The following is a 15,000-nucleotide window of genomic DNA, read 5'->3' on the forward strand; positions in this document are numbered from 1 at the left end:
ACCTTCTTAATTACATTTCGATGTTCAAAACTTGGTCATAAGCTGTAACTGGAATGCTGCGTTTAACATTGAAGTCAATGGCAGGGCATTGCATGGGAGTTATGGAAGCCTAGATATCCTTGATGCTTTGCTCTCAGCTGTTTTTGTTTGTTTGGTCTGGTGACCCACACTTCACTCTTCAATATACCCGTAGATTTCCATGCCACGTGTAGGTGCTTTGGAGGTGATGACATTCTAACTCACCAGACATAGCATCCCATTCATTTTCAATGGGGTTTTATGTCTGGTGCGTTAGAATGTCATCACCTCAAAAGCACCTAAACGTGGCATGGAAATCTACGGGTATATTGAAGAGTGAAGTGTGGGTCACCAGACCAAACAAACAAAAACAGCTGAGAGCAAAGCATCAAGGATATCTGGGCTTCCATAACTCCCATGCAATGCACTATCATTGACTTCAATGTTAATCGCAGCATTCCAGTTACTAAGACAAAGAGCTTATCACCAAGTATTGAACATTGAAATGTAATTTAGAAGGTACCAAATTCCAACTGTTTTGAGGTAAATGGGAAAAAAAGAAAGAAATTTGGATTACAACACTACAAAACTATTTTGCGTAATAATGTGGAACAGAGCATTTAAAGTTTTTTATTATTTAAAAAAATACCGTTATCATTGGAAGGTTCATTCAAAAACTTTTAAATTGTACTCTAATGGCTGATGACTTGAAAATTATGACGACTGTCATTTGTATTGATTATTTGGGGAAACAGCGAAAAATGTCATTTGCATAATAATGTGGAATGCGGTGTATACTTAGGGTGAATCCCATTACACCCCTTAGCCCTACGCGAACCCCTTTGCCTTCGTTTTGCGCGTCCACGTGTAGGGGTAGTGGCATCCCGATTCACGTTCAGACAGATGGGTAGGGGTAGAGAAAAGGGCTTTCCACCCCTCCGCGCAGAGATTTTCCAACACCAGACTCCGCAACGGAGGGCGACGACAGGTTTCCCTGAATGCATTGCGAATTAATTTAAAAATCGGCGGCAAGCCGCTGCGCCCACAACAGCACACAAGTTTCAGTATTTTCGCCGCAATTGACGGTTTTAAAGTGGTAATAATTATTTCATTGCACTAAGTTTAACATTGTCCTAATGTTTTATGGCCCTTTCTCACATGAAAACAATCGCTATTAACGTCAATCTCATGCATGGAATTAGTGACAGCTGTGAGTGTCATTCCGTGATTGTTGAAGGGGCATCCCAATCCATAGGCCTAGGGGTTGCGTTTCAAGCCCTACACCTTGCGGCTTTGTTTGAAAGCACGAGGGGTAAGAGGAAGGCAAAGGGGTAGGGGTGGAGATTAATAATGGGAAAGGCCCTTAGTGCAATGAAATCTACCAGCATTTAATTTTAAAAAAGAATATATAATATGAAATGTGTATATATAATTATATATATATATGTGTGTGTATGAAATTAAACTCTCTATTCAGAAGTCCCTGCACTTGCTTTCGTGCAAACCTGTCACTAGTCTGATGAACAACGGTTTCTCAACTTTGCTTAGAGGTTGTAAATCTTCCACAATGTAGTCGATAATCAGTTTATGTACCTGTTCCACTGGGACAACCACGGACCTCTTGAAGGCTGCTGGTAGTGTCATTTGCGTTTGGGGTTGGCAGGGGGTCTTTTTCTGACCCTCCAGGGCATGCATACACAGTAAAAACTGGAGTGTCAATTTTACTCTTTAAGAGTTAAATTTAACCCCCTGTCAGATAACATTTGGTCCCGCTCAAAAATAGAGTAAAATTTACTCTTTGGCCAGTGTAAGATTTTTAGAGTTAATTTTACTCTATTTTGTGTCAAAATTAACAATGAGGTGTGTAAAAATATTTAACACTATAGACAGTGTAAGATTTTCAGAGTTAATCTGACTCTACATTGTGTCGAAATTGACAATGGAATGTGTAAAAACACTGATCTCTTTACACTGCCAGAGTAAAATTATTTCACTACATAGAGTAGTTTCCATTATTGAAATACACTAAATAGTGTATATTTATTTCATTTTATATTAAATTAGTTCACTACATAGAGTAGTTTCCATTATTAAAATACACTACATAGTGTGTATTTATTTCATTTTATATAAAATATTTCACTACATAGAGTAGTTTCCATTATTAAAATACACCGCATAGTGTATATTTATTTCATTTCATATAAAATTAGTTCACTACATAGAGTAGTTTCCATTATTAAAATACACTACATAGTGTATATTTATTTAATTTTATATAAAATTAGTTCACCACATTGAGTAGTTTCCATTTTTAAAATACACTATATAGTGTACATTATATTACTGAAATAGTATTGCTTTTAACTGCTATAACATAAGAAAATACATACAATCAAAGTACTGTAGCAGCATTTATTTGCCAATAACCCCTCGGAGAAAACAATATGGTTCAATATACATAGCGAGTCATTCTCTCCATTCTTGGATAAGGAAGATCATCAACATGAAAAGCAACAAAATCTTTTTTTCTTTTTGGAAAAGCAACAAAATCTTTGTCCGAGTCACTTCAGAAGCAAATAAATGTTCTTGAACAGCTTCTGTAAATAAAGGTAAGGTGAGCAGCACCTTTTTGTCCTGTATGATCACAACTGAATGACTGACTCTTTTGCATGCTCATGAATTTTCTGGACAATATCTTCCAAAAGTAGTCACAACAGAATTAACAACAGACTGGGCAATACCTGCTGCTTTTAGATCGGAAATGACAGAGGCACAATTATTTACAAGGTGCTGTGAGGATAATGCTGGCTCTGACTCAACTTCTGCCCCATATGGCTGTTCTGCTGGATTACCCCCCCCCCCCAAAAAAAAACAAAAAAAACAAAAAAACAACTATTGAACAAACATGAGCATCCCACTTGGCCACATTGAAGATAAAGAGTCCTTCCCGTACAGAGCCCATGTAATAATTTGAGATGCCTTCCAAGATTGTTTGTTTACTCCACCAAGATCATTTAGAAAGCACTAAATTGTTTAAGGTGATACTGTCCCATTTTTGGAAATTATTTTACACCTCCCCTTCAGTTCAATAATAGGGTTTTACCGTTCTCCTTTACTTTCAACTGTTCTCTGGGTATGGCAGTGCAAACTTTACCTCCAAGCTAGCAGTTAACATTGAGTCCTATGAAACCAGCTGGTGGCTAACTGGTCCCATAGGACTCAATGTTAACTGCTAGCTTGGAGGTAAAATTTGCACTGCCATAACCCGAGAACGGTTGGAAGTATAGGAGACCGGTAAAACCAAGGGGAGGTGTAAAATAAGCTTTTTCCAAAAATGGGACAGTGTCACTTTAAAGGACCACTTCAGTCAATTTCAATAAGCTGTTGCATTGCTCACGCTACCCTTGACTTGTCAGAACCCGGTGATGCCAATTTTTTTCTTTCAGAGATCTGAGCTATTGTAATGGGGGCAGCTTTTGTTTACTTTTTAAAAATTCTTGACATAGGCCTACTACAAATATTTTCTCAAGAGGTACCACTGTTTGCTAGTTGTCTGCTGATGTTGCATAACCTTTTTAATGTTTTTGGGAATAAATCAAGATGTTTTTTTTTAAATGTAAACAAACACCTGCCCCCATTACAATGACCAGGATCTCAGAAAAGGCTGGAAAAAAATCTCAGGTACTGACAAGTCCAGGGTAGTGTGAGCATTACAGCTGCATGTTGATAGTGGCTTAAGTTATCCTTTAATTGAGTCTAACGCACCATTCTAGCTCGTAACTCTGCAATTCTTGGCGTTTCCTTAGTTTTCCCTACATCAATGTTGTAAATGGAAGTTTGGAGAAAAGTGAAAAAGTTGTTCAAGGCAGGACTGTAAGATGTACCAAAGACAAAGTGGGCCTTGAAGAGTTCATCCAGGGCTCCGACTGAGGTGGTGCCTTGGCATGGAAGTGCGTGCTTGTCGATGGCAATGAAGAAGGAGTGAATGCTGCTTTTTGTGGGTCCCTGTGCAAGGAGGTAGGGCTGACGGCTTTCAGTGATGTTGTCTAGATGCTGCTGCAGGCTTGTTCCCGTCTATGACAAAACACATTCAATAACACAATTTATTAGAACAATAACATGACATCACTCTCAACTCTAAAAAATAAAGGATGTAAGAATGTTATGTTACTAGTGGTTGACTCAGGTTTGAGGGAATGATGTGGAGTGCTGTTGGCCCTGGCAGTGGCAGTTGGCAGTGAGGGTGACCATGTTTAAAATTATGTTAGAAAGTGTAAGGGTAGAGGAGTAATGTTTGAAGAGGTGGGCTCAATAGTGGACTCATGTTTGAGGCTGTGCGTGTGCAGGGTAATATTCGTATAGTGCACACTTCAAGCTTTCATATGGTATATAACAAGCTACGATTGCCAACTGCAGAATGACTCTAGAGGCCAAACATGTTACTGCTGCTTTTCATGCCTCTTACACTTGAATGACTGCACATCCTACCTGCACTACCTCAACACACACACTTGACTTGATAGTTTAGTACTAACTAGGGCTGAAACATTAGAGCATTCTGTGGCCATGTACAATATGGTGTAAAAAAAAGTATAGTGGGAGTGCGTTATACTACTGTTACCAGTCGTCATGGTAGAATATCCCTCCTGGTGGTGATGATGGTGGTCACGGTGATGATGATGATGATGGTGGTGTTTTGTAGTGATGGTCTTTTTAACTTTTTAACTTATTCACTTATTTATTATTGTTCTAGCCCCCTCTCCTCCTTTTTATGAAGCTGCTAATGCACTTTTTACAAATGCACTTTCACTTTTACTAATGTACTTGATGTTTTTAACAGAGATATTTCTATTTTCTTTAACATCTCTATTTCTATCTATCTTATATATACTTTTTCAACCTCCTGGTCCTGTGTTGCATGTATGCTGTCTGCTGTTTTTGCACAATCTGTATGTTACTGCTGCAACAAATGAATTTCCCCATGGCGGGATAATAAAGGGCATACTATACTATACTATACTCCCCGACTATAAATGGTGTGTGTGTTTGTGTGTGTGTGTGCCGGGGGGACGGTGGTGGTCTAGTCTGGTCTAAGGAAAGGCTTCATGTATGGGGTATGAAGTGTTGTTGGAGTGGAGGGGTGGTGGGAGGACTTGATTCATTGTCAAATATAATTCTAGTGTACCTTTTGGAATTTGATGAGGTGATCCACTGCATTAGATGCTGATATCTTCCCTGGCTTCTTGCGTCCCTGTGCGGATGGCGGTAGCAGATGTAGCAGCAGTATGATGGCAGACGTATCACTGTCCCAGCCTTAAGTCAAACAAGCATCATGTTAACATTCAGCCATACTTTTCCACGGTCCTCAATATATTTAGCAACATGCTTCTCCACATTCAAAGACTTACCATTTTCAACTTCAGTGGATGTCTCAGCATTGTGCATTAAATCAAGAAGGTCTGTGGAGGGGACCAGTCCATGGCTTTCCTTAATGACTCTTGCCCTGAAAGTGGTAGGCCATCTCTCCAGGAATTTATTGGCAGTCTGCTCGCCAAACATCAGTCTGAAATCCTGCTCTACCTGTAATTTGAAAAGGAAAAAAAGGAAAGGAGGACAACTGCAGTCAGTACCTTGTGCAACATTTTACAATAGGCCTCACTCTTCAATCAAGTCAAGTCAAGTCGTCTTTATTGTCGATTTCTTTACATTAGTGGTCATACAAAGAATTTGAAATAACATTTCTTACTTTCCCATGCAGACATAGACGTAGACTTTAGGTGTGGACATAGACAATTTGACATAGACAATACGCATACATTACACCTAGAGTACCTATAAAATACCATTACAGACATATAATGAATGTAGAACTAGATGTCTTACCAGTCCTGGTGTGTCCAGGAACCGTGGAAAAACTGAGAAGACCTCTGCAGATTTGTCATGGTCATTGACCATTGCTTGGCGGTAACTGAAGGTGGTTTTCATTTTTTCACGGATGGTTTCCTCATCAGCAGAATGTCTCAACACAGCGATAGCGGATTCCACTTCCTCATCAGTCAGGACTTCGGCAGTAAAGGGTGTAGTACGTCCATGGCCTGGCCCACCAACTTTAAAACAAAACAATTTTGTTGTTAATGTTTAGAACTGCACAGTTGTATATCTTCCTTTAAACACACTTCACAGGTTGACCATTCACCCACATTATAAATGTTACCTTTAGGAGATTTAACTGCTGGAACTCTTTCCTCAGAAGCCTTTCGTTGAATGGTCTTCAACCGCCATGCAATGTATCCTGAACCACTTTCCGGATCATAGTAGTGTTCCTATGTATAATATACAGTATGCACAGTATAATGTACACTCATACGGTAACACTTTATTTTAGTGTTACATCTATTAGCACTAGCACATACAATGTTAATGCCTGTATACGTAACTTGTAAGGCAAGTACTAAGCAAAATCAAACATTTGTTAGGCATGTGTTTGCAAATGTCTTGTTCATGCACAATTAGGGATTTATTACCAATATAACCTTAGTAAGGACCTAACAAATGTTTGATTTTGCTTAGTACATGCCTTCAAAGTTACTTATACCGGCATTAACATTGTATGTATTCGTGGTTATAGATGTAACACTAAAATAAAGCGTTACCATTCATACAAGCAACAGTTTGAAGGGGTGATATATTGTAAAACCTTTACTTACATAGCCATTCTGTGAGTATGGGTCTTCAAGATATGGAAACAGAGCGATAATCCCCTGTGCATACATCACTTTCACGCTCCGCGGCGGCGAGGTCCTGGTGTATTCAATAAACAACATTATTAGAGGACACTGAACACCATAATCGAAAGAATAATTGCAATGATGTTTAAAGGGGTATGCCACTATTTTGGGGCTTATTACAGTTAAAATCGTTGGGCAGGGTTTATAAAGGTGGTAAAGTGTCTTATTTTTCATGTTAAGCATTGTCTTGCTTTAAGACAAGTTAAAAGAGGGAATATGTCGCTAAGCTAGTGAAAGTCAATGTATCCGTGTAGCATTGTAGCATGCTACATGGATACATTGACTTTCACTAGCTTAGCGACATATTCCCTCTTTTAACTTTTAACCCATATTTGACGCATGTGTATGATTACCGGCATCGAAGACTTGGCAAGCCATGCAGGGACTAGTTCTAGATGTAGCTATGTTACGTGACGAATCAATAATCACTTTTATATACTACACGTGTGTCCACGCATGCCCAAACAGAACATTCCTGGTATCAAGCATCAACTACGAGCGGGCAGTTTAGCGTGCTAATCTATGAGGTGGACGAGTAGATGAATCTCTCAAATCTACAACTTACCATAAAACTGAGCAACACTTAACTATAAACGGTTTCCAACACTAACATATTCTTAATGTTAACACGAGCATTTCTGGTTTCAGAGCCACAAATTAAGCACGAGCACATCACCTTGCAAAACATTGGGCACGTTCTCAAGTGAACTTTTGAACCGTTGCAATGCTAATGCCATTGGGGGAAACCCATACAATCTGGGAAACCACGTTGTCAAGCTAGCTAGCTTAGCACTACATTTTGGTACGGGTAACCCAAACTCAGCAAACAAGAGAAAACTTCAATACTCACCACACCACACGGCGTCAGCATGCAAGCAAATGCAGTCGGATTTTGTTTTCATTTAAAACAACTATTCATTGGTCTACTTCTAAAAGCTATGTAGCCTAATATTGCAGTCGAATGCATCAGTGAAAAATACTAATTGGCTAGCCTACATATATGCATGCCTAATTTAACCTAATACACATACAGTAGTCTATCATCAGCATCAGTGTATTGAAAAATGTTGGTCATAAACAGCAAAAACTCGATAAATATTCAAATCCACTTACCACGCAGGGAGAGAAACTACTTCCAACATGCCATGCCAGCTCCAGCTCCGGTTCTAGAATTTTCGCGGGGAATCATCACCTTGCAGAGTTATTTTGTCTGAGGAGTTACTCTGCCTTTTGTTATAACCTCTCTATCAAGAGAAAAATAGATTTACACTGAAATGTTGACACTCACTTTTTTACTCTCACTTTTGACACTACCATTTGGAGGAGTTTCAAAGTCAAAGTCAAAGTCAAAGTAAACTTTAATGTCCCAAAAGGGAAATTCAAGTGGTCAGGGTGCTATACAAAGACAGGACTTAAGAACAGAATAAAAACATAACATAACATAAAATGACAGATAAATAAATACAACCCCCTCCCCCATGCCTCTCTGACTCCTCCCAAACAGCTGATTGCTACAATACATACATCTCTCCCTCTCTCTCCCACACACACACACACACACACACACACACACACACACACACACACACACACACACACACACACACACACACACACACACACACACACACACACACACACACACACACAGTGTCAAGTCCCTTGCTGGGAACTGTGTCTTTCATTAAAACTTCTGATTGCAGAGGGAACAAATGACTTGCTGAACCTGGCTGTTCTTATTTTCCTCTGCAGCAGTCTCCCATTACTGCGTTGGCTAAACTGAAATTTGCTATGTAAAGGGTGGGTAGTGTCTCCCAGGATACTTTCAGCCTTGTGTAGTATGATGTCTTGAAAAAGCTGAGCAGCTGATGTTTGATGGCATCCAATTATTCTACTGGCTGTTTTAACAATGCGTTGCAGTTTATCCTGATCTTGTTTACGCATACTACCATAGACACAGACCAGACCAAAGGACAAGACACTCTGAAGTACAGACTTATAAAATAACTCTAAAATGTGAGAATCAACATTAAAACTGTGCAATTTCCTTAAGAAAAACATTCTTTGTTTAACCTCTTCACCTTAGAAGTGGCACATTTATCAAATTTAAACTGGTCATCAATTTCAACCCCTAAATACTTGTAGGTGTTTACTCTCTCAATCGATGTGTTATCGACAACAGTGTGTGGTACTGCTTGTGCCCTACGTCTAAAATCAATCACCATTTCTTTTGTTTTGCTTGCGTTAACATTAAGAAAGTTGTCACTGCACCATTTAATGAAACTCTCCACCTCCTCTTCAAAGCTGGTCATTGACAGCTCCCCTGCTTTCAAGAACCCCACCAGGGCGGTGTCGTCTGCATACTTAAAATAGGAGTGTGTAGTCGCAAGAGCGCGGCACTCGTTGGTATAGAGTGTGTAGAGTATGGGGGACAACACACATCCTTAGGGAGCACCGGTGTTGATGACCTTAGGGGATGAGATGGCTTGATTAAATCTAACCTGCTGAGTACGATTTGACAGAAAATTGCTAATCCAAGTAATAAGACTTGGGTTAACACCTAATTTGACCAATTTGTCTACCAGCAGGTGGGGCTGGATGGTGTTGAATGCACTGCTGAAGTCAATAAAAACAATTTTTACGAAGCTGTGGGGCTCCTCTAGATGTTCGAGTATGCTGTTTGTCATGGTCAGCTGTGCATCCTCCACGCCCCGCCTTGGCTGGTAGGCAAACTGGAGGGGGTCCAAAGATGGTGCTACCTCACTAAGTAGGTGTTTCAAAATGATTTTCTCAAAGCATTTCATAGGCACTGAGGTTAATGCAACAGGTCGCAGATCATTCATCTCTTTGGGCCTGCTTTTCTTTGGTACCGGCACAATCAGAGACTGTTTCCACTGAGCCGGGATTAATCCTGTTTCTACTGACTGCTGAAACAGCATTTGAAAAGGGAAAGCAAGTGCGTCAGCACATGTGCGCAGCACCTTACAACTAATACCATCTGGACCTTGAGATTTATTAATATTAACATGTCGAAACTGTTCTCTGACCTCCTCAATGCTAATTTGTATGTCACTGACTTGCATAGCTCTGACTGCATCCATTGCCAGTTCCTGCTGAGTGGTATAGTCAGTACTGTCAAATCTACAATAAAAAGTGTTCAGTTCATCTGAAAAGGCATTATCATCCACAACAGTCAAATTCTGCATTTTAGGTTTATATCCAGTCATGACTTGTAATCCTTGCCAGGCCCTTTTAGCATCACGGCTGAATAGTGACTGAATCTTGTTTTTATAAGCAGTCTTGCAGTCCAGTATTTTCCTTTTAATATTTTTCTGTATAGATCTGATGTCCTCCTTTGTGCCTCCAGATTTAAACAGTCTCTTTTTACAGTTTAGCAGCTCTTTAAGTTCAGGAGTGATCCATGGTTTATTATTTGGAAAAAGCTTCACAGTCTTTTTTGGAACGATAGTGTCCTCGCAAAAATTAATATATCCTGAGACTGTGAGCGCAGCGTCATTGATATTTGGCGACGAATTTATCAAAAGTTCCCAATCAGTGCAGTCTAGGTTTACTCTGCCTATTGTTATAACTACTCTATTCAGAGGAAAATGTGTTTACACTGCAATATTGACACTCCATTTTTTACTGTGTATGCACACTGGATGGATGTTTTAACTCAATGTGCCGTTTCAAATTCGAGAAGGACGTTGTTGATATCCTAACTTGTTTTTGCTGCACAGGTGGACATAGATTACACAGAAAGTAAAGGTTTTTGCCGGACACTGTGCTATCCGCAATGCATTGTGCACATAATGTTAAAACCGTTTATGTCTGGCAATACATGATTTAACCCATTGTAGCCTGGAAACACATAAACGCTGCATTCAGGTTCTTTCTGGGATTTCAGGGGTTTCTGTTAAAAAGGCCGCACTTCTTGCAGTTTTAATACTGGGTTAGCATGGCAGACAGACAGACGTTTCGGCCTAAGCCTTCTTGCCTTGAACACGTCTGTCTGTCTGCCATGCTAACCCAGTATTAAAACTGCAAGAAATTGATCCGGGAGTGCGGCTTTTTTACTACCCATGAACCTTGCTGTTTGCTCGCACCCAAAGACCTTGTAAGAAACTTTTCGGAGTTGAGCGCACTTTCTCTACTAAAAGGGTTTTCTGTTAACCATGTGGGTATGTTAGAGCTGAATGAACACATTCTAATGCAAATTGAGGGTTCTGGCTTTTAAATGCAACTTATTTCATGTTTGTATGTGTTTCGGAGGTTGAGATATTTAGGATTTAATAGGCAGAGGGCACCCAAAAGGGCTTAGACTAAAATGGTTTAAGTGGCACCAGGGAGAATACAGGAGGGAGGAACTTTCTCTAATTACAGATGTCACTCAGTTTTCAATGGAAAACATATTAAAAAGTTCATTTATAGTGATATCTGCGATTCATGAGACATAATTTAAATGAGCATGTTCAATGAATGCGTTCTTTTGAACTTGTTTACACACAACGCTGGTGCAAACACACACACACACACACACACACACACACACACACACACACACACACACACACACACACACACACACACACACACACACACACACACACACACACACACACACACACACACACCTCTGCTCTTCCGCCTGTGCAATAGTGAAAGGTAAAAGGAAAATGTTACAGTGTATATGTGCATAAGTAATATGTAGTGATGGTGTGCTATGATTGGTAGATGCCTCATGAATTGGAGACACCAATCATGGATGGTCCCGCCCACTCCAACGCCTCAGTGCCAAACCACATCATCAAAGCCCTGCCTTGCCTCAGCATCCAGGTAGGCCTACACACACACCACCATTAATTTATTTTGCGCACCCGAAGTGTGTGGATATGTTAATTAGTAACCTGTAAACTGTGGTTGTATCCTATAGTGAAAATGTTCATTCTCTTCACAGAATAACTTGGACAATCCCTGTGGAATTAACTGAAGAGCTGTGTGTGTGTGTGTGTGTTGTGTGAAAGAGATGTTCCTCTTCACGTGTGTGCAAGGGAGATGGCCACTTAAAGTTTTCTATATCTGCATTTGTGTGTGTGTGTGTGTGTGTGTGTGTGTGTGTGTGTGTGTGTGTGTGTGTGTGTGTGTGTGTGTGTGTGTGTGTGTGTGTGTGTGTGTGTGTGTGTGATGTACTAACTATGGAGTTATCATCGTGATACCTGGAAAAGGGAGGAAGTCCAGTTGAAATTTCTGTCAAAGTGCAATGCTATTTCTTTGCAAAATCAGCCAACGAAGAAGGACATTTTCACATGAATCATTTCCAGTATTGTTCTGATATACCAATGAAGTGCCTTGTTACTGATTGGCATGTGGTAGCACCCAAAGCTAGAGGTTCGCAAGTGAGCTGCGCTGTCAGTGGGGCCGAACTCTACTGGTGCCCTGATCTAGCCTGATTACCATCGACGTTCAAATCTCTTCGAGACTTGGTCTGACCGAGAGCATAACAATTAACATTTCCCAAACGTCATGGTTGACCCGCCTCCCTTGGCTTGCTCATGGTTGTTTGCTTGCTTACAAAGTGGGAGGAGTCCCCGTACTTTTCGGGGACTCAGAATGTACTTGCATTGCCCTTGACCTGACTAGTTGAAACGCTGAAAGTGTTGCGTCACTAGGAGGGCACAGCTTGGCTAGCTCTGATCACCAGCACGGCTAACACCAAGGGATGAACGCTGGCGGTTCAGAAATGTGACGTGATGTAGAGGTATTACGCACATGATGCGCTCTGTCCACAGCCGGATATGATACCTTTGGAACATGGTGACGAAAGAGCATTGACAGTATATGGGGACTCGACTCACTTATATCCCTAATGATTGGACAGAGGGGAGAAATTGTCAATAATTGCATGATCGTGACAAAATGCAGTATTGAATAATTCACCTGCCATTCCACGCAGGAGTTTAAAATCTTGTTAATACTGCCCTCCACAGTTGGCAGATAAAAAAAATTGCCATTCAAGGAAGCCTACAGCAACCTGTAGCCTAGGGGCCCCCAGTCACCATAATCCGGCCCCAGCTTCAGTCCCTGGAGCAGTGTGGGGGTAAGTGCCTTGCTCATATTAAGGGCACTTCCTCCGTGTAGGGAGGGATTTGTAAGGGTGGGGATTGAACCTACAACCTTGTGATCTACAGTCCAACTGGTAGGCCAATGGTATTGGGCTGAACATGGTGTGCATATCCTCTATGCTCATTGGTGATACAGTATATGTAGCGTCCAGTTCAGCACCTCACTGTCAAGGCTCTTTAATGCGGGTCAGGAAGTGCCTACCTGTTGATAGGCCAATTATTGCCCTCAGATGTGTTAGCCTTATATGGTCAAACTTCCACCTGTCATTCAGATGATGATGTGAGCTGTTATGGAAATCGCTGCAGACTGCAGAGCTTCATTGAAGACAGTATTCCATTGCAAGTGGATTAAGTAGATTTGTGAGGAACATTTTTCTACAGCTATTTTGCTAAAGCACAGTCATTTTATTTTTTATAGATTTTCTAGAATGCTAAAACTCAGTGTACCTTGAACCATTGTCTCAAAACTGTAAAACTTGTCTAAACCCATTTCTGTCTCTCTTGTTGCAAAACCAAAATATTCTCTGTCCTCTTTTTTATTATGTGTTTGTCTTGGTGCTTATTTGAGATGAAGTTAACGCCCATTCTGCTGTGTTTTCTTTGCTCTATATTGGGATGTAAATGCTGGGAGGAAATTAGCTTTTTGCATTAAGAATAAAACGATGAAAAATGTGTTTAGTGAATATCAGTTTTGAAAGAGAGGAAGGCTATGTGAATGTTGTAAGGTGTTTACTGTGTGAAAACATAAAGGCATTAGAAATTAGTAGTTTTGTGAGAGGTCTGAAGAAATTAACAAAGAATTAAGAAAGGTATCAACATCAAGTTCTATGCTTTAATAACAGAGAACTGAAGCTAAAACATTCTAGATTAAAAAAAAATAGCCCCAAAAGAAATGTTAAGTCAAAACATGTAGAACTGGGATGCATTTCTCGAAACCATAGTTGCTAACTACCTTAGCTACTTTTTTGGTTGCAATGCAATTTCCCAAAGGCAACTACCCAAGTTTCTAACTGCTAACAACTACACTGTCAAGAAATGCACCCCTGGGCTGAGCAACATAATGGAGTTTGATCTGTAACATAAAGAAAAAAGGGGGGAAACAACTATTTCCCCAACAACTTATTTTCAACATATCTGAAAACTATATACATTATTCCATTCCGAAATAGCTTAAAGAGAAGAGAGGTTTTTTGTTGCTTTTTTGAACAGAGAAAAATCATTTATAATATTCTGAGCCACTCTTTTGCAACGTGTGTAGCCTAGTGTTTAAAGCTCTTTACTTTGAATCAATAATTTATTTTGAACATGTTTAATCGAATTTATTTTAAGATGTTCTGAAATGTGATTTATGGTGGTTTTAATGAAGAATTACTAACGAACTAATTGTTGTGAGGAACCAGGCGCCTTCCCATCGCTGTATGAGTGAGCAGCATGGCGTAGGGACACATTTTGGCCACCAGGTGGCGACGGAAAGGCGTCTTGCTCACCAACAATATCTGCATGAGAATGTCCTTGAAAAAAAAACCTAAATGTAAATCACTTAGTTTGCCGAAATTGTCCACTGATAACCCATCTCGCCGGCATTGTCGAATAAATTGTATGAGACTGTATATAATAAAATGTATTAAATAAATGTGATAACCAATTTCATTGGCTGGTCATTCAATTCGTATTAGGCCATATCAAAAGTCTATCAAAAATGTCCTCCTACAGTCAGACTTTCTGGAGCTAATTGCCACGGTAAGGCCATCAATGCGCCATTAAAATCATTACATTTAGGCTAGGCCTAGATAACCTAGGCCTACAGATAAAACCCTTTAGCCTATTTGTGATGGCAGTTTACATAGCCTATGTATTCCAATGAAATATTAGGCTATATGGCCTAATAAAGAGCCTATAAACTAGGGAGAAGCGACAGATTTCTCGCGGATAAATATGCTCTTTCTCCCACCGACAGAGCAGAAGCAACAGCGAAGCTGCCGTGACGCACTTCTTTTCCAGGGACTGCCATAAGGCTACAGCGATAGATTTACACACCGCCTCTGGCTTCCACTAGGGCTAGGCTATTT

At 40.2% G+C, this 15,000-nt stretch overlaps 1 protein-coding gene and 1 long non-coding RNA gene across 2 annotated transcripts in view; one reads left to right on the plus strand and one right to left on the minus strand.

Annotated features, from left to right (window-relative positions):
- nt5c2l1 (5'-nucleotidase, cytosolic II, like 1) overlaps positions 1-14,577 on the plus strand; it is a 44,017-nt gene extending 29,440 nt beyond the window's left edge. The window contains exons 17-18 of the mRNA XM_063210363.1: positions 11,544-11,645; positions 11,767-14,577. Coding sequence (XP_063066433.1) covers positions 11,544-11,645; positions 11,767-11,799 — 135 coding nt within the window. The 3' untranslated portion in view covers positions 11,800-14,577. The remainder of the gene's footprint in view (positions 1-11,543; positions 11,646-11,766) is intronic.
- On the minus strand, positions 5,485-6,338 carry LOC134458200 (uncharacterized). The gene is made up of 3 exons (XR_010036544.1): positions 6,236-6,338; positions 5,905-6,128; positions 5,485-5,601 (listed from the first exon to the last, which is right to left on the minus strand). It is a non-coding gene; the product is annotated as an uncharacterized LOC134458200 (long non-coding RNA).
- Positions 14,578-15,000: the final 423 nt, after the last annotated feature.

The sequence above is a fragment of the Engraulis encrasicolus genome, chromosome 11, assembly GCF_034702125.1.
Source record: "Engraulis encrasicolus isolate BLACKSEA-1 chromosome 11, IST_EnEncr_1.0, whole genome shotgun sequence".
In the NCBI taxonomy this organism is placed as follows: Eukaryota; Metazoa; Chordata; class Actinopteri; order Clupeiformes; family Engraulidae; genus Engraulis; species Engraulis encrasicolus.